At 35.3% G+C, this 20,725-nt stretch overlaps 1 protein-coding gene across 1 annotated transcript; it reads left to right on the top strand.

The window, feature by feature from the left end:
- The first annotated feature begins 363 nt into the window (after positions 1-363).
- Positions 364-1,387, top strand: LOC128041060 (uncharacterized). Its single transcript, XM_052630366.1, has 3 exons — positions 364-702; positions 826-1,121; positions 1,216-1,387. Exons 1-3 carry the CDS (start codon positions 364-366, stop codon positions 1,385-1,387), a joined length of 807 nt encoding a protein of 268 aa, XP_052486326.1.
- The last annotated feature ends 19,338 nt before the right edge of the window (positions 1,388-20,725 follow it).

Raw genomic sequence — 20,725 nt, forward strand, 5'->3', positions numbered from 1 at the left:
TTTTGAATTATTTATGAAGGTTACAAGTGTGACACACCGAGTCTCTAGCACTGAATCTGTAAGTTTTCTATATACTGTAGATTGTTAGAACTGAAATATGATGAAGCTCTTTAATTAGAGTAAACTAAGACTGTAGGACACTGGAAACTGTAGGGAGACCCTGAATTGCAAAAACAAACTCTGATTACTACTTTTCATAAAACATCTATTAATAATTATTGGAATTATAAACTGATACATAAAACTTATTAAAACAGACAATACATTGCTAGAAATGAGCACTAGAGGTACTCACGGAAGGGGTACTCGAGGCCGCGGCAAAGGCCGAGGAGTGCTAGGGCTGGATCTTCGGCATTAGGCCACATGCCTAATGTAGGGGCTAGGGAAGTGCCAGCCTCACCTGAAACGGGATTATTTGATAGAGCGGCTGAGGATGATGCACTATTTCAAGCTATGCTCCGTATTCTGGAAAGGGTTGTAGGGACCAGTTCCGGTGCTTTGGGCCGTGGGTCAACTTTTGACCGACTCCGGTCAAATGGAGAAAAAAAATTTAGGGGTATTTCTGGAGTAGCCCCTAATGTCGCTGAATACTGGTTGAAAGCCACGGAAAGAATAATGGATGATCTCGACTGTATTTCTGAGCAAAAAATAAAAGGTGCAGTGTCTCTACTGCAAGATGAGGCATATCAGTGGTGGCTTACCGTGAGATAGGGTACTCAGGCCGATTGGTTAACCTGGGATTTCTTTAAGTCAGCTTTTCAAGGAAAGTATGTGGGCGCAAGTTATGTGGATGCCCGAAGAAAGTAATTTTTAAGTTTAATTTAGGGGAATAAGATTGTGGGAGAATATGAGGCAGATTCCCTGCGATTGAGTCATTATTCACGGGGGATAGTGGCAACTGAGTATGAACACAGTGTGCGATTTGATGACGGCCTACGGGATGAGTTGCGAGTCCTGATAGCTTTGCAGAGGGAGCTAGATTTTGCTGTCCTTGTGGAAAAGCCAAAAATCACCAACGATGTGAAGCGCTCTGAGTGCCAAAATCGTGAGAAAGATAGGGGCAGGTTTAAGAGGGATTCAGAGCCATCAAGTTCTTCTAGAAGGCTTAAAAGGAAGGTCAAGTTTGATGGGCCAGTCTGAGCTGAGGTTTCTGTTGCAAGACCGTAGCCTTGTGCTGATTGTGGGAAACATCATTTGGGTGAGTGTTGGAAGAAGATTGGGGCGTGTTTCAGATGTGGGTCTAAGATTGGGGCATGTTTCAGATGTGGGTCTAAGGAACATCAAGTTAAGGATTGTTCTTAGAGGCCTACTCAGATGCAAGCTACAAGGGCAGGGTTTTGCTCAACTAGTGAGAGGAGTTCAGCAGCCACCGAGAGATCGTGGGTAGGCTAAAGGTGGTAATGGTGTAGGACGAGGTCGTGGAATGTATGGCAGAGGGGTTGGTAACATTGAGGCGAGGCAGCCAGCACTGGTCTATATTGCTCGTCGCCGAGAGGATGGTGACACTCCATATGTGATAACTGGTATGTTATTAATTCATAATGTACCTTATACTGCCTTGATTGATATAGGTTCTACGCATTCATACATTGCATGCATTGTGTTTGCCATTTTGGGTATCAAGTGTGAGAGTACTGTTAATGAGATGACTGTGTTAAGTCCGCTGGGACAATCGGTTAAGGTAGACAAATTGTTCAGAGATGTACCCCTAGAGGTTCAAGGGGTTATATTTCTAGCGAACTTGATGGACCTACCGTTTGGTTAATTCAACCTAACATTGGGGATGGATTGGTTGGTTAAACACCATGCTAATTTGGATTGTGCTGCTAAGCGTATGGTATTAAAGACTATTGGGGATGAGGAGGTGGCTGTGATTGGGGAGCGAAGGGACTTTTTGTCTAATGTGATATCTGCTTTAAGGGCCGAAAGACTGATTCATAAGGGTTGTGAGACGTTTCTAACTTATGCTAATGTATCTGAATCTGAGGGTCCTTCTGTTGGAGACGTTAGAACTGTTAAGGATTTTTTTGATGTTTTTCCTGAGGAGCCCCCTAGGTTGCCTCTGAACCGTGAAGTTGAATTTGGAATTGAGCTTCTACTTGGAATAGATCCAGTGTCTATTGCCCCTTATAGGATGGCACCGAAAGAGTTAGTGGAATTAAAAGCTCAAATCCAAGAACTGTTGGATCGAGGTTTTATTCGACCTAGTATGTCTCCATGGGGAGCACTAGTGTCATTCGTAAAGAAAAAGGATAGGACCATGCGCATGTGTATCAACTATCGGTAATTGAATAAATTGACTACTAAGAATAAGTATCCTTTACCGAGGATAGACGATTTATTTGATCAATTGCAAGGAGCTTCAGTTTTCCCCAAGATAGATCTTCGTTCTGGGTACCATTAGTTAAAATTTAAGGAGACTGATGTGTATAAGACTGCGTTTAGGACTTGTTATGGCCATTACAAGTTCCTAGTGATTCCGTTTTGGCTGACGAATGCACCAGTTGCTTTCATAGACCTAATGAATCGAGTATTTTAGCCCTACTTGGATCAGTTTGTGGTAGTCTTCATAGACGATATTTTGGTGTATTCGAGAACCGAGGGTGAGCATGATGCATATCTTAAAATTATTCTGCAGACTCTAAGGGAGAAACAACCGTATACTAAGTTCAGCAAGTGTGAGTTCTGGCTGCGATAACTGACATTTCAGGGTCACGTGGTGTCTGCCGAGGGGATTAGGGTTGATCCTCAAAAAATTCAAACTGTATTGGATTGGAAACCACCTAAGATCGTATCTAAGATTCGAAGCTTTCTGGGTCTGGCAGGTTATTACAGATGCTTTGTTGAGGGGTTTTCCTTATTTGCTACATCTCTGACTAAGTTGTTACGTAAAGGGGTACCATTTAATTAGACTGATAAGCAGCAAGAAAGTTTTGAGAAGTTGAAGAAAGTTTTGTCTGAGGCCCTTGTCTTAACTTTACCAGAGTCTAGAAAGGAATTCGCTATCTATAGCGATGCATCACAAGTTGGTTTGGGTTGTGTACTGATGCAGGAGGATAAGGTGGTTGCTTATGTATCTCATCAGCTTAAGCCTCACGAGGAAAATTACCCTACTCATGACTTAGAGTTAGCCGCAGTGGTTTTCGCATTAAAAATTTAGAGGCACTATCTCTACGGTGAGAAGTATACTATTTACACAGATCACAAGAGTCTTAAGTATCTCTTCACTCAAAAGGAGTTGAATCTTAGGCAACGAAGATGGATAGAATTGCTTAAGGATTATGATTGCTCAATTGAATACCATCCTGGTAAGACTAACGTGGTAGCTGACGTACTGAGCCGTAGGGCTGTATCTGATTTGAGAGAGCGATGTTTGCTCGTCTCAGCTTGTTTGATGATGGTAGCTTGTTGGCTAAGTTACAAGTTAGACAGACGTGGACTGAACAGATTAAGGGTAAACAGTTGTTGGATGAGTCATTGGTTCCTTGTTTTCGTCAGGTTGAGAATGGGGAAACTTCAGATTTTAGGTTGAATAATGAAGGAGTACTGTGTTTCTGTGGAACAGTCTGTGTACTAAGGGATAATGATTTAAGGCAGTCTATATTGTGAGAGGCGCATAGTAGTCCTTATGCTATGTATCCAGGCGAGAATAACATGTATCGAGATCTTCATGAGTTGTACTGGTGGCCTGGACTGAAACATGAAGTAACTAATTTTGTGGGTAAGTGTTTAACTTGTTAGCAAGTGAAGGCTGAACATCAGTTTCCTTCAGGGTTACTCCAGCCAGTTAAAATTCCACTTTAGAAGTGGGAGAGAGTAACCATGGATTTCGTGAGTGGGCTGACCTTAGCACCTATTCAAAAGGATTCACTATGGGTTATTGTAGATCGATTGACTAAATTTTTCCATTTCATACCAGTCCGTATTGATTACTCCTTGTAGAAGTTGGGTAAGCTGTATGTGGCTGAAATTGTAAGACTGCATAGGGTGTCGATTTCTATTATATCAGATAGAGATCCTCACTTCACGTCTCAGTTTGGGAAGAAGTTACACGAGGCTTTGGGTACAAGACTGGACTTTAGCACTGCATTTCATCCCCAAACAGATGGTCAGTCTGAAAGGGTGATTCAAATATTGGAGGATATGTTAAGGTGTTGTGTAGTGGATTTTCGAGGCAACTGGGAAGATTATTTGCCGCTAGCAGAGTTTGCATATAATAATAGCTATCAGTGCCGTATTAAAATGGCACCGTATGAGGCGTTATATGGTCGTAGGTGTCGTACACCTACCTGTTGGACTGAGCTAGGCGAGCGGCGAGTTCTGGGGCCAGAGTTGGTTTTTGATACCGAAGAGAAGGTAAAACTGATTCGAGACCGGTTGAAGGAAGCATCTGATAGGAAAAAGTCTTATGCGGATCTTAAACGCTGAGAGATTGAGTATTCTGTGGGGGATTATGTGTTTTTGAAGGTTTCTCCATGGAAAAAGATACTGAGGTTTGGACAGAAGGGTAAGCTTAGCCCTAGGTTTATTGGGCCTTACCGTATACTGAAGCGTGTGGGACCAATCACTTATAAACTTCAATTGCCTCCAGAATTAGACGAATTCATGATGTGTTCCATGTCTCCATGCTGAGACATTACCGCTCTGATTCCACGCACATTGTTCCAACTGAGGAAATTGAAGTTAGGCCAAATCTGACCTTCGAGGAGGAACCAATGAAGATTTTGGACCGTGAGGTTAAGGTATTGAGGAAGAAATCTATTCCTTAAGTTAAGGTGCTATGGCGTAATCATAGTTCAGAAAAAGCCACATGGGAACCCGAAGAGGCGATGCGATGACAATACCCTTACCTATTCTGATCAGGTAAATTTTGAGGCCGAAATTTTGTTAAGGTGGGTAGAGTTGTAACGCCCTAAAATTCTAGTATTTAATTTCTGTATGTTTTGTCACAAATTGCTTGTCTGCTTCAGTGGTTAAGTAATTTGGGTGTGTTTGGAGTGTTTGAGAAGTCTGGGTTGAAGTCTTGGCTTTTGCAAAATTTTTAGTTTTCCCATAAATGAATCTGGACGCTGGCTTATAAGCCTTATAAATATTAGTGTTGGTTTTATGTCACAAAAAAGGCTTGTGGTCTAGTGGCAAGGTGGAGTGTTGTGTAACTGTGAGGTTTGAGGTTCAAGTCCTGGGTTGCGCAATGGGGTATTTATTTTTCTACTTGAGCCGTGTAAGTGGCAGAGTTGGAGTGAAATACTGTCGAAGGAAGTTTGAACTGGTCATAGAGGGAGTTGAGGAGAAAATCGAGGAGTTGATGAGTGGAAGAGTTGTGCAGATTTTGGACTCTGGCACTCTAGGAATTTCAACTAGGGGGTTTCTAGTGCCGAATTGGTCTTTTGGTTGCTAAAGTTTCTGTACTGAAGAGAATTATCTCATTCGCAGTTGAAATTTTACTCAGTTTTGGTTTTGTTTGGCTTTTCTTTCTCCCCTTTTGTTTTCTCTGTTTAGTTTTCTTCAAAGGATTTTGGGAACCTTTCGGGTTTGTTCATCTGTTTTCTCCTACTTCCCCTTTTATTCTTTTGTTGGAGTGACCGAATAGTTCTTTAGTATCCCATCTACCGAATCCTTATCCCTTTCTTCTCTTTTTGTGTCGAATCTTCTCTACACTTCTCTTCTTCTCTTTTTTATTTTTGTGTTACAAATATTATCGACTACCGGTAAGTGCTACTGTTCTCTTCTTTCTCTCTTCCTAAAACTAAATAGCCTCCTCGTAATACTTTGATTTTTGATTATTGATGCTTTTCTTTCAATGTGCTGCCTGTTGTAGTCTTAAGGTTTTTCCTCGATGAGTGTTATGGTGTAAGCATTGTAAAGTCGTTGAAATCATCCTCTCATCCCTCAACCAAGGTAGGTAGGCTAGTATTCTTATATAAAGGTCGGATGTTCTTGGTTCTGTATTTGATTATGTATGGATTTTAACCACATGAATACGCAATACTGTTTAATGAGTGGTTGTATTGCAGATCTTTGTCAGCAAAGTTGAAGTCGATCATCATCGGTTGTAAAAGAGGGCTGAGCCATTTTTGTTAGTCGAGGCAAATGTTAGTTTAGTTTTGGGTCAAGGTTGTAAAAGAAAGGGATTAGCGTTATTTTTTATCGATTAATGGAAAACGTGTTTGAATGCAGATTTTGGGGTATTCGCGAATCTTCTTGCGTTTTCACAAACAGGTGTGTAACCACACCCTCTCCCAACTGCAAAGCGGCAAGAGCGAAAAAGCCCTGAACGCAGCGATTGAGATTACACGAGCATGCGAACGCTCGAGTGGTAAGCCCAACTATCGATTCGTGGGCAAATTACCGAAATACCCTCGATGGGTAAAATTACTAGAATACCCTCGAAGGGTGAAATTATCTGAATACCCACGAAGGGTAAAATTACCAAAATACCCCCGAAGGATAAAATTATCGAAATACTTCGAAGGGTAAAATTACCGAAATACTCTCGAAGGGTAAAATTACAAAAATTCCCTCAAAGGTTAAAATTATCGAAATGCCCTCAAAAGGTAAAATTATCGAAATACCCTTGAAGGGTAAAATTACCAAAAAACCCTTGATGGGTAAAATTATTGAAATGCCCTCAAAGAGTAAAATTACCAAAATGCCCCCAAAGGGTAAAATTACCGAAATACTCCCGAGGGGTAAAATAACCGTTATACCCCTAGGAGATGAAATGACTGCTAAGGCCTTATGCTATGTATGACCGTCTTGCTTTATGATAATTATATGACTGTTACTGAGTATGACATATTGCATACACGTATGATTTATGACATGACATACTGCATAGGGTTGGGATTCTGATATAGGGGAAGTGTACTGTTCTGGTAGCATGGCCACAAATATCATTCTCGTAGCTTTGCCGCAATATCGATATTAGCGACTCTGTTGTGATACTATTATCGTCGACTTTGCTTGCGTTATCGATCTTGGCGACTTTGTCGCGATATTGGTGTGTTGGCTGGGTGGGTCGATTTTATCCCCACATGGTATGTTGGTGGTACGGAGTGGTGTGTTGGCTAGATTGGGATAGGTTGCATTATTGCATTTGTACTGGTTGCTGTATTTGGCTATGGCCCACACACTGCTACTGTATAGGGATCAGGCTTAAATTGATTCTGCATGTTGCATGCTAATTGTTTGCTAGAAGATTACACACTGAGTTTTCGTAAACTCACCGTCTCTTCTAACTGTACAGGTAATCTTCAGCCATAGGCAGGTCGGTACAGCAAGGGACTTGGAGGTGGCCACACAATCACTGTTATACACCTTAGCTTCTATTTTATTCTAATTAATAAATTGGGTTTTGGTTTTTCTAATAAGGCCTTTTAATTTGGATTTAAGTTTTTAATTGGGTTTTTACTTTTATATCTTATACTGCTAATTATTTAAAAACGAATTTTCAAAATAATTACTGTTTTCAAAGACATGAGCTTTAAACGTTAGAGTTTTTAAAATGCTACGTTTTAAATCAACTATATATAACAAGAAGCAGTTAACAAAGAAAGCATATAAATAAGTGCTCTGTTGTTTATTAATAAGAGGTTTCCATTAATAAGAAATGAATTTGTCAACAAGCCAAATTTTTGAGAGACACTTCAATGTGGCACACCAGATACGACCATAACGTCTAGGCTAGGTTTGGTGTGTTACAAAATTAATGGGTTAGTTATGCATGAGTTGGTTATGAAATGACTTGATTTTACGTAAAATTTTAGGTTCACACGGCCTGGCGACACGGTCGTGTGTCATTTGAGAATTTTTTTAGTGTTCAAGCCAGTGAATTACACAGCCTGGCACACGGGCGTGCGGGGCTACTTAGTAAGTTACATGGTTGAGAACACGGGCTAGGACATGGCCGTGTGTCCCTAGTTCAAATGCTACACGATCTGGCCACACAGCTGTGTGACCCCTATTTTCTAGTTTTTACAACCTTTTTCTTAAAACTTCTATTTTGTTTCAAATTAATCCCGATTTGCCTCAAAACTATTTTTTAGGGCCTCGAAGGCTCGATTTAGGGACGAAATGCTTATGATTGATATGTTTGGAATTTCATTTATTTATTTAATGTTATACTGATGAATGTTTCCCAATTGTATAGTAATACTCCATAACCCTAGGCGATGGAGACGGGTTAAGAGTGTTACAGACATAATGCAACATAAGTTGTGGCAGCAACAAACTTACTGGAGTTATTCAAAAATACAGGATGACTGAATAAGAAGCACTTTTACGAAAATATTCAATGACCCATTTATTTTTGTGCTTGAGTTTCCAGATTTTATATTTGAACCATGGAGTCCAATATCGAAGAGGGAACGAAGCGATTCATGCAAAAACAAAGAAGATGGAGCAAAAGATGAGTCAGGTTCTAAGGGATCTACAAATAAATAAGAAGGGGGAATCTTTACTTTATATTCTTTTCTTTCCTAGGATATTTAATGTTTTTAAGATCAGGTTCTATTAGGATTTTTTCTTGCATAATAAAATAAGAGGTGCAAATGAAAAATAAAAATGAACAAGTTACAAAATAAGAAGTGTGGCAATAGATATGTACATGTCTAAGATTGGATCTAGAGAGAGCTTGGTACTTAAGCAGTCAAATTGACTCACTTCCTCTTTTCTAGAATCTTACATGGTGTATAGTATCTATTCAATTCTAACAATGAGGACATTGCTCATGTTAAGTTGGGGGACTGAAAAATTGAAATTATTTCCTCTCGAATAAAATTTTCTTTTAATTATGGTTAGGTTATATTTTGTTCAAAAATTTGAAACTTTGTTAAGTATGCTAAACTTCAATATGAATAAAGTTCTATTATCTCAATAATTTTTATGTTCGCAGGATTATGACATAAATGTACTCTTAATAAAGTATGTAAATCATACCATAAAATTTTTAGTTCTTTAGGAAAGTTAGGCATGCATGAAAGTTTAAGTCTTTAGAATTGACTTAGTAATTTATTGAGGCGAAATCCTAGGAAGCATGGAATGTTGAAAATGATTTAGGCAAACTTTATTTGGACCGTTTGAGCCTTTCAAGCCAACCTTAATGAATTTTTACCCTTTGAAACCCAACTTTGAGACTATATGGCCTAATTTTATTTGAACATTTGCAATATTTAGCCATCACTTCTCTTTTAATTATTTTCAAATTGTCTCAAACACTAGACTAGGTCTATTTAGAATATTCTTTGAAAATAAGTTTGGGGGAGTTGAAAAGGAGTATCAAATGCTCAAAAAAAAAACAGAGCATATGTACTCGAAAGAAATAGATGTACAAAAGAGTGTGTAAAAGCAAAATGAGTTGGCGTATTGAAGATAATTATTCTGAAGGTCCAATACAAGCTGAGTCTAGGGTATTTAGGCTAACTTTATATATCTTTTATCTACCCGTAGCCTAGCCATGTTACAACTTATTTAAAAGACCTATTGATTCAAGTTTCTATGCTACCTACATTAGTGGAGAGAAATTTCTATGTTCAACTTATGAAGGCATAAATTAAACTTAATGATTGCAGCTTAATCTAAAATAAAGGAATAAAATCAAAATGGTTGGGATTTAACATGTCTTTATTGAGTTTAGTCTATTTTTTCTACCATGATAATAATTGAGATAAATTTGAACGATATGTATACTTAAGTGCCATAAATCACAAAATTTTTGTTCTTGGGCATAAGTATACTAAATTCATAATTTTGGGAAGAATGTTTTCTTAAGGAATTTTTCAAAGGTGTTTCCAAGAAATTCTTTTCAGTTTTTGCATTACTCGAAATGAGCAATGAATTCAGTTTGGGGGTCTGGAAACACAAAAATATATAGACATTTTCAGCACCTTTTGAGCCCTAATTCATGCAGTTTCGTAGTAATTTTTTTCTACATACATACTTTAATTATAAAATAATTAATTTGCACCTAAATTATTAGCATATTAAATTTTAATTATTTTTATAATAAATTTTCACAAATTTGGTTTATTTTCAACAGTTTCGCACAAAAGGTGAAAATTGGCTTGGCAGACACCTCGAAAGGCTTAAATCATTGGGGAATTTTTGCATTGAGTGAACCAAGGGCAAGATTAAAATATTTTTCCAGACAAGGATGGTCCAAATAACTATTATTTTATGCACTTTATATTTAATTTTTATCCAAATTTAATTGGGTCAAAAATTAGTATAAAGCTTGAAGGAGGAAGTGGCCCAATTGTGCTAATAAAAGAAGACTGATCAAACAAGAGAAATGGCAGCCCAAAACCATCCAACAAGCTGACCTAATCAGCTGAATTTTGGTGATTTTTATGCTTGCAAAATAGCCCTCAAAGTTTCCTTGAAATTGCATTCAAACACCTCTACTTATTATGCTTCTGAAGATTTGCCCCAAGCTAAATTTAGCAAAATTGGAAACATTCAAACTTTGCTACATGTGTGGCCGGCCAAGGGGAGTGTGTGGCTGCTAATTATTTTCTATTTTTAGCAGCCACTCCCACCTATAAATACCCTCTTCACCTATTCATTAAACACACCTCTCATTCCACAACCTCTCTTTGTTTCCCATTTTTCCCTTCTACTTTCCATTACCGATTTCTCTATTGGAAAAGAGACTTCAACCACCTTGGGTAGCAGAATTCAAGTGCTTATAGAAGACGTGAAACAACAGAATGAGCAGAGAAGGACAGGAGCAAACTAATCTGGCTTTAGAGAAACACTGAATTTCATTCTAGTTTCCTATCCTTTAACTTTCCTTGTTTTTGTTATGAACATGTCTATGAATTTTTGTTATGTTGTTATTCTAAATTTAATTGACATGGCTTAAATTTAATTCGTATTATTTTGATTGCATTCCGTCTACTTAAGTTATTAAAATCATGTTTGTGTTGTTATAGGTATTGGTAAATTGTTTGATTAAGTAAAACCATGATAATGTTATACTTGCATTATAATTGTAAGGTAACCAATGAATTAATTATTAATCGTATTGAAATTGTAATTAATTAACACAATACTTCATCGATGCATGTTTAATCTTCTAAGGTAGTTGAGGGTTAAATTAGCGACGGTATTAAGCGAAGACATTAGCCTTGCATAACTTGCAAGATTATTGTGATTAAACTGTTTCAATGTAGGAATATATTGTTACTTCACTTAATCTTTTACTTTCTTATTAAAATTGATTAATTGTTTGAATTGGGATAATAATATGTTCAAGAGATTAGTTAATTTAGTAAGTCTGTATGTACTATAGTTAACAAATTACCAAATTGCCGTGAATTTATTTGTAACAACATGAACATTGTTTTAGTAATATTAAGTTAAGAAATGTAATTGATCTAACACAATTATGTCATATTGATTAAACTTGTTTTTCAAAAATCGTGCATTGAAATTTTTACCTTTTTAATTTTCTTAGTTAATTCACTTAGTTAAAATCTAGTTTTATTAAACCCTTTTTCAAAACAAAAGATTTTCCTTCACCAAAGTGTTTTTAATTGCATTTAATAAATATTTTCTCACACAGTCCCTATAAGTATGATAACTCGACATTTACTTGTCACTTTATTACTTGTTGCGATTGTGTACACTTGCACATTTCCATCGTTCCAATTACTCATCATGTTAAAGTCGTTAGTAAGCATGAAATGCCTAAGTCATATGATTCGAAGTCAATACTTGTATGATATTTGCTCAAGGGTTGTCACTTTTATATCTTGTTTATACTTATGTTGCTCGAGGACAAGCAATGACTTAAGTGTGGGGGAGTTTGATCTATCGTAATTCGGTGTAGTAGATTAAAGTAGTTTTTCATTTTAGGAGCTTGAATACAAGCAGTTTCATTATGTTTTAGTTATGTTTTCTTAGTCTTATTTATATTCAATAAAATGTGCTAGAGACCTTTAGAAGGCATACTAAACCGATATTGGTCGCTATGTCGCAACATGGGATGTTCAATGTCGCAACATTAGGAGCAAAATGGAGAAAGCTCAAGACTATCTTCAATGTCGCGACATAGCCTAAGGGTGTCGCGACACACAACTAAAGATATCTCAAGAGGAGTATACCGACTTCATGTCGCGACACAAGTCCTGGTGTGCCACAGCATTGACTCTAGAACTGGAATTAAATACAAAACAGGGGCATTTTGGTCTGCACAATCAAACTTCAAGCTTGAGGACGTCAGCTAACCTAGGGTTAAGGACGACGGCCACCTAAAATCTATAAATTGCCTCCTTTAGCACACATTATGAACATCATTCACTTAGCCTAGATTTTCTTCAGTAAAATTAGTTTAGTTTTTCTTTCATTTCTAGGTTTTAGAATATATTTCAATTGTTTTTCATTGTACTCAAGAGATCAAAGCATTCAAACTTTATGGATTCGCAATTAATTTCAATACAATCAGACTATTTCATATACTCTATACTATCAATTTAATTAGTATGCTTTCTCTCTATCGATTTAATTAGTATGTTTTCTCTTTATATTGATTCTATATTGTCTATGAAAACCATGAGAAATTGATCCCTCTATGGGGGATTAGCGAGTGGAGGTGATCTACTGACTATTTTGTAGGGTTACTTAATGAATCAACTGTTTAGGAAAGGAATAATGTGAAACAAACCCTAAGCCTGACAACCCCGAGAAGTCATCAAGGTGGGAATTAACCCAAAATTGGTATGGCCCATCCCTAAACACCTTTACCCAAAGCTAGTCTAGACTGTGAGGTCGAAGGATAAGTAGTCATTGTTGACTCGTTATGTTAGTGGAAGATTGGAAGATCCTGCTAGGGTAGCGACTAGTTAATTGATGAGGAACCCGAAATGACGGTTGAAAGGGATTATCGAAGCAAGCTAATCACCTATAATCAAGATTTGATTCATTCTCCTTTTCTATCTCTTGAAGTTTATTCCTTTTATGATATTTTGATTTATTATTATAAAAACCCTAAAAATCATTTATTTTATGCTTTCGTACTATAACTAATTTAAAGTACTAATTAGATCTTTCAATGTCTATGTTAGAATTGATCTGGCACTCTCCTCCCTTGGGTACGATCCTTGGAGTACTCACCTACTTCATTGTAAAACTATATTACAACTCAACCCGTATACTTGCGAATATTGCCTGGTATTTCTATATTTTGTTGCAGTATTCACATTCTTGAAGTTTGTACGTCCGAAGGTGATTAATGGGGTCTCTTCAGCTTGATGTAGCCTATTGGGTATTGGCTTTATAGAATTCATCCCATTTGAGGCTTGCTGGGGATTTTTAATATATTGATCCAAAGGATGCTCTGGTGCTCACATCACTTCCTCCCTCTTCGAAAGGATTTGTCCTCAAATCATTACCTATATCAAAAGGAGACAAATCAGAAACATTAAAACCCACACGAATATTATACTCACTCGGAAGATCTAACTTATAAGAGTTGTCATTGATCTTTTCTAACACTTGAAAAGGCCCATCTCCCCTCAAAAGGAGTTTAAATCTTCTTTGAACAAGGAATCCTTCTTTTCGCATATACATCCAAGCCAAATCACTTGGTTCAAACACAACCTTCTTGCGTCCTTTGTTGGCTTGCATCACTTATTGTTCTGTTCTCCTTTCGATGTTGTCTCGAACTTCTTACAAAGTTGTCTAACAAAATTGACTTTCTTTTTTCCATCTAGGTTAACAAACTCATTCGAAGGCAAGGGAATTAAATCCAACAGAGTCAAAGGATTAAATCCATACACAACTTCAAAATGATAAAAATTAGTTGCAGAATGCACACTCCTATTATATGCAAATTCTACATGCTGTAAACATTCTTCCCATGATTTTAAATTTCTTTGTATTATAGCTCGCAACAAGCTAGATAAAGTTCTATTTATTACTTCAGTTTGTCCATCGGTTTTTGGATGGTAAGTAGTAGAAAACAAAAGTTTAGTACCTAACTTATCCCTACAAAGTCTTCCAAACTTAGATCAAGAACTTGGCATCTCTATCGGAAACTATACTTCTTGGCATGCTGTGAAGTCTTACAACTTCCTTGAAAAACAAATCCGCTATGTCTAAACCATCATCAATTTTATGACATGGAATAAAATGTGTCATTTTCAAGAATCGATCCACAACCACAAATATAGAATCCCTACCAATCCTACTTCTAGGTAAGCCCGAAACAAAATCCTTTGAAATATCGGTCCATGGTTCACTAGGGATGGGCAAAAGAGTGTACAAACCATGAAGGTTAACTCGAGACTTAGCTCTTTTACAAATGATGCATTTCTCACAGAATTGTCCAACATTTCTTCTCATATGAGGCCAAAATAAATGTTCATATAAAACGTCTAAGGTCTTAGACATTCTGAAATTCCCTATCAATTCTCCCCCATGAGCTTCCCTGACAAGCAATTCACGTACAGAACTCTTAGGTGCACACAATTTATTTTCTCAAAATAATAATACATCATGCTTAAAGAATTTCCCAAAGGCTTCTTTTCTGCATGCCTTAAACACATTACCAAAGTCAATATCATCATCATACAAATCCTAAATATATTCAAATCCAAGAAATTTTGCATCCAAAATAGACAGTAAGACATACCTTTGGGATAAGGCATCGACCACAATGTTGTTCTTACATTGCTTGAATTTGATGACATAAGGACAGGTAATGTGTTTCTAATTTAGTTCTGATTCATTTCTAATGTTTTTTTAGGGCCTCGAGGGCTCGTATAAGGGACAATATTTATGTTATTGATTGATTTTGCTATGAATAATGTTGTGATTTAAAAATTTTAAATTTTTTTATATTTTTGAATTGTAAACTCCAGTAATACTCTGTAACTCTATTTTGACGACAGATACGGGTTAGGGTTGTTACACAACACATGCATAACATTCATTTTTCAAGCCCTCGAGGCCTTAGAAACACTTTAGAAATGATTCGGGACTAAATCAGAAACATATGAAACCTTAAAGAAAAATTTAGAAAAATTAAAATTGTAGGGGTCACACGACCGTGTGGCCAGGCCATGTGACTCACACGGCTAAGACACACGCCTATGTCTCAGGCCGTATTACAATCGAATTAGGGACACACAGCCATGTCCCAGTCCGTGTCCGTGCCTGTGCAACTCTCTAACTTAGGTCACACGGCTAAGCCACATACCCCTGTGCCAGGCCATGTAACCTTCAAAATGCAACCTTTAAAACCTACAGGGGACACACGACCGTGTCACATGGCTATGTGTCATACACGGCTGAGACACACGCCCGTGTCTTAAGCCCTGTGAACAAGAAAATGACCAAAATCAAGTCATTTCTCTCACCCTTTAAAACATGAACCTACAAGCCACTTGCACATATACACAAGGCCTTAAAACATACCTACATCATGCATAAAATGACCAAATCTTTATATCAAGTGTCCATAAAACCAATATGACAAAAGGCACCTCAATCACAATTCATCAAACCTATCAAAACATGTGCATATTGATCCATTCATCAACCAATCACACCTAACTTATTTCCATATCAAACTTACCATATTTGACTACATTTATATCATTACTAATAGTTCATGACTACCTCAAAGCATAATCCATCTTGGCCACATTATAAACATACCAAATATGGTCATTCCAAACAGGCATCAATTTAACCATATTAACAACCACCAACAAAGCATCAAATACTATAAGTACCACAAATCCAAAGCAACATTACATGCCATAAACATCAACTAAACATTAGACATAAGTCCACCTATACATGCCATTATAATCATGACCAAACATTAAAATCTATCGATATTGATACAATCTGCCTCGGTGTTAAGTTGAGTCATATTTGAGTTGCCCAATCGTCGATGAGGAAGTTTCGTTCGGTTTCAAAAATGGATGAATTTTGGTTCAGCATGGAATTGTATGTTGGAATAAGTTTAAGGTGGCTAAAAGATAGATGGATTTTAGATGGAATAACTTTCGATGGGCTCGGTTTAACAAAGAAGTAGGATAGAAAAAGTAAGTGATGGAGAAGAATAATAGAACCTAAACATCAAGAAAGATTCGATATTATAACGAGTATCGCCCTAAATCTTATATGGTTTAAGGTGATAGTTGGGAATAGGTTGATAGACCTTGACCCGTTACTTAGCAAAGTAGGAACCGAAGGTATATTTAGATGGACGAACGCCACACCAGGGTTGGTGATAAGTTCAGAAACAAGTTCGGGATGACGCCAGTAGCTCGCTAGATAAGTCACTCGAGACTCATACGAAATTGGAGAGGAAGTTAACCTCACAGAAACAAAGTTTCATTAAACAAATTGGAAAAAGTTTATCAAAAGTCCCTTTATAGAGGTTGATTTCATCTATTTATAGTGCTAAAATAGGCTAGCCAAATGGTCACAAACATTCAACTTAATGTGCCATTTAAAAAAATTGAATAAAACTCAAGTCTTTTCACATTATTGAGCCAAATAACTCCATTCTTGAATTCACTTCAACTCAGCTGAATGAATGACTTTAATTGCTTGAAAAATGACTCTTGAGTTAACCCTTAGCCAGCCGAATAGACACCAACTTATTCACCAGCTCCTTAATGGTATCTGAATGCTTGAATCAACCTTTGAAATGGCAAAAATGGGCTGGTAGTTTAAAAGGTTACTGCCGAAATTAAATAGATGATATAATGCTCCTTAAAACCTCCTTAAATGATGTATAAACCTCCTTTGTAACAGCCCCTTTACTTTCTAACTGAAAATGACTTGAACAGGCACTTTATTTAATTTGTAACAGACTTGAATTGTAACGGTTATGACTTGAAAAGACTCCTGCAATAAACACATTAAAATGAGGTTATTAAACACATGTAAGCACTTATTAAACATAACAGACATTAATACTTAAATTAAGTTAATGAACTAAAACATACGCATCAATTATTCTAGCAACTAGTTAATTAAAGAAGCATAATTAAACGAACTTTACTCATGCATCAATAAATAATCCTAGTAACTAGATTAATTAAGAGCAACACTTTTAAATAAAGTTCAACAAAACACTTATTAATTAAACTAAGATGAGTTGAATAAATGTCCAAGAACTCATTTATTTAAACTAAGATGCTTAAATGCATGGTTTGAAATGCAAACTTAACTAACATGAAAGTTACATAATTAAACTAACATGACTTAATTTAATTATGCAAACTTAACTAACATAAAAATTACATAATGCATGACTTTATTAAATGCAGAACACATATTAATGATGTGCAAACTATGACATAATTAAAAACACAAACTAAAATAACTAAAAATTAATGAATCAAAGTCCTTATTTTCTAGTAGCCAAATTGACAAGCTAAAATTAAAAGCTTCATTTTACACTTGGGCCCCTCGAGTTTGGGCCAATCTCGGTGGCATCGAGTTGTGTCGTAACATGATGTAGCCGGGATCACATCAGATACAATCACTGGATAGTGTGATAGACCTCCGACTATCTTCCAACCCGATCAAGCTTCTGATAATCTGTAAAGTAAGAGAAAGATAACCACAAAAGCAATGAATGCTTAGTAAGCTCGTATAAACTTTAATCATAATATTCTATTTTAAATATGAACTTTATAAGTCATAAATAAACCTATACCAATGCCTCAAGATTTATCAAACTATATAACTATCAACTCACAAATGAATAGGTTCATTAACATCTCGAATACTTTCCATGTAATACCCAAAATTACTACGGTAAGAAAGTAAGATAATATTCTTGATATAGTAAAATAAGGAAATAAAGTGATAAAAAGGTAATTTTGAGTTATGTCAACATTAAGAAGTAAATTATGACATATTAATCCAAGAAAGGATTAAATCGCAAAAGTGAGAAAAGTTTTGTTGCCCAAGATAAATACTTAAAATTTGAGGGGTTAAAGTGCAAATAAGAAAAAGTTGAAGGACCAATAGTGCAAATATTTTAAGGTTGGAATAATATAGAAACTACGAAAAATGGATGAATTAGGACCAAATTGAATAGGTGAAGAATTATGAGGGACTAAATCGTAATTTTACCAAATTAAGTAATGACTCAAGGATGGAATTTTAAAAGATCATAAAGGGAAAAATGGTCGTTTAGAAGAGAGAGAAATCTAGAAGATAATGATGATGTTGGAGATATTTTAGATTAATTAATTAATTAAAGATTAGTTTATTAATATTTTAATTTGATTTTTAAATGATATTTTATTATTTTATTATTTAGTATATATAAGTGGAAAGAAAGATGAAAAGGAACCAACCCGCCATCTTTTCCATGCAATTCACATTAGAAGAGAAGAGAAGAAAGAAAGTTTTGCTTTCTTTACAATTTGGTCCTTCCAACAAAAAAATTCACCATTTTCACTTAGAAATCAAAAGAATTTCCATTGCCATCAAGAGAGAAATATAACAAGGAGACTATGGGGAGTTAGAATATCAAGTTGGGTTCAAGAAATTGAAGCTGGAGGAGAGAGAAAATCAAGTTAAAGGTTGAAATCAAAAGGACAAGGTAAGAACATTGAGATTTCAATATATTTTTAAGTTTGATATTATTGAAATAGCATGGAAAAGATATTATAGTAGAGTTTTCTAATATAAATTCTTATGTTCTTGATATATTAGTGAAGAGAAATAAGTGAAAGTGATGGGAAATATTATAGAGAAAGGGAATAAGGAAGTTATAAACTTAGTAATTAACATTTTGCATTAAAATAGTTTTGGACAAAGAAGAGAGGTTAAATTTGAAAAATCACCATAAATTATGGAAATGAAATTATAGGATGAAAAAAATATGGAATTAAATCCTACTGAGTCTAGTTTCTCATAGAAGAAACGGTGTAAGTAATGGAATTTTAAATCATGAGATATAATAGATTTTGTGAGACAAGGTCAGAATAATTTCGGGTTCCCATGTTCTGACTTTGGAAAATCATAAAAAAATTATAAAAAATAATTATGGGTTATAATTTATATGTTTAAAATATTTTAAGATTCTATTTTCAATAAAAACAAATGGGGATATCATCTGAATTCTGTACAAGGAGATAATTAAGTTTTAGTGAAGAAGGGTTGGAACTGTCAGACAGCAGAACAGAGGTGACTTTAAAGAATAAAAAGTACTTATTGGCTGAACCAAAAATTTTGAAAATTTTATGGTAAGAAGATATGTGAGTCTAGTTTCAGGAAACATTATCAGATCCTAATTTTGAGTTCTGTATCTCAAGATAAAAATAATTTAGTGGATATGACTCAAATGGACAATTTTGAATAAATTTACAAGTAAATAGTAAAATCATAGATAATCTTACTTATAAGCATATTATATAAATTAAGGTTTTGGAATGGAGAGGAGGAGGAGATGGAAATATATATATATATATATATATATATATATATATATATATATATATATATGAATATTCAGCTAGCATGGATAATTTGCACATTTTAGGCTCGGGGACTAAATTGAATAAAAGTATAACTTTAAGGGTAAATTTGTAAAATGTCAAAAGTGACCAAATTACATGAAATGAATTATTTTATTATTTAAATTATTAAATTGAATGAAATATTAATTTAGATCAAGATTGGGTGGAAATTTGAGAAAATAGAAAATTTCCAAAATGCCCCAATTTTGGTATTTTTGCAATTTAGCCTCGTAAGTTCGTATGAACTATATTCGTATAATTTTAATTGAAGTGAATGCTATTTGGTAATGAGTATTATATATATGTGTATGTGTTTTATTATTGGAATTGAATTATTATTGGTAATATGTATAATTATTTGATGCATTGAAATGATTATCGGAAGCTCGATTAAGTTGGAAGCTTGTTGGAGATATATCACATTATCCATTGGTTCTATCGATAAATTTGGCTGATTTGATTCTGGTTATAATGGCATGTACAAGTGAAATTGTTTAACGTTAGCTCCTTAATATTTTGATTTTGATTGGTTATAAATATGAATGCTTGATGAGAAGAAAAGTCTGAAAATTAATTAGTAAACTCTGGCAATGCTCTATAACCCTATTATGGCGATAGATACGGGTTATGGTGTTACATTCCATTTATAACATAATAAGGTCTTATAAGTTGAATTACTTAATCATCAACCTTTTCTTAAAACGATGAATCATCTCATTTACTTACTTACCATTCCATTTGCTTAGCATAAGCTTAAGTACGTTGTCAATTCACGAATTAGTGTTTTTATTCGTGACAGAAGTAAACTTACATATATCATAAGTAAATTCCTTCCTTACAAGTAAGTCCTTTAACTGAACAATCCTTTTTTATTTCATCATATTTCATCTTATCTATGAACTTATCATTTCAATATCTATTTTCACCCGTTTCATTTGCATAACACACAAGACATAAGCATAAACCTCAGCCAACCACAACTAGTGCATTTAAACATAACTCTTTCACATTAACTAATAATCATTCTGTAATTCATCATTCGTCTCAAACTTTCCTATAAACATATCATTTTGGAATCACTTATTTTCACTAAACAAGATTAAAGCTAAATGAACAAATTAATCATACATGTTATACATTTACGAAGCACTTATAGGCTTAGTATTGAAAATAATTCATTGTATGCTTCTTGTACTATAATAATTCAATCCAAACTCATTCATATA

Source organism: Gossypium raimondii, chromosome 5, assembly GCF_025698545.1.
Source record: "Gossypium raimondii isolate GPD5lz chromosome 5, ASM2569854v1, whole genome shotgun sequence".
NCBI classification, from domain to species: domain Eukaryota; kingdom Viridiplantae; phylum Streptophyta; class Magnoliopsida; order Malvales; family Malvaceae; genus Gossypium; species Gossypium raimondii.

Coding starts and splice junctions, on each gene's coding strand:
- LOC128041060 (XM_052630366.1), top strand. CDS start 364: ATGCCTAATGTAGGGGCTAGGGAAGTGCCAGCCTCACCTGAAACGGGA. Junction 703..825: donor CATATCAGTGGTGGCTTACC/GTGAGATAGGGT, acceptor AGTTTAATTTAG/GGGAATAAGATTGTGGGAGA. Junction 1,122..1,215: donor AGGCTTAAAAGGAAGGTCAA/GTTTGATGGGCC, acceptor TGTTGGAAGAAG/ATTGGGGCGTGTTTCAGATG.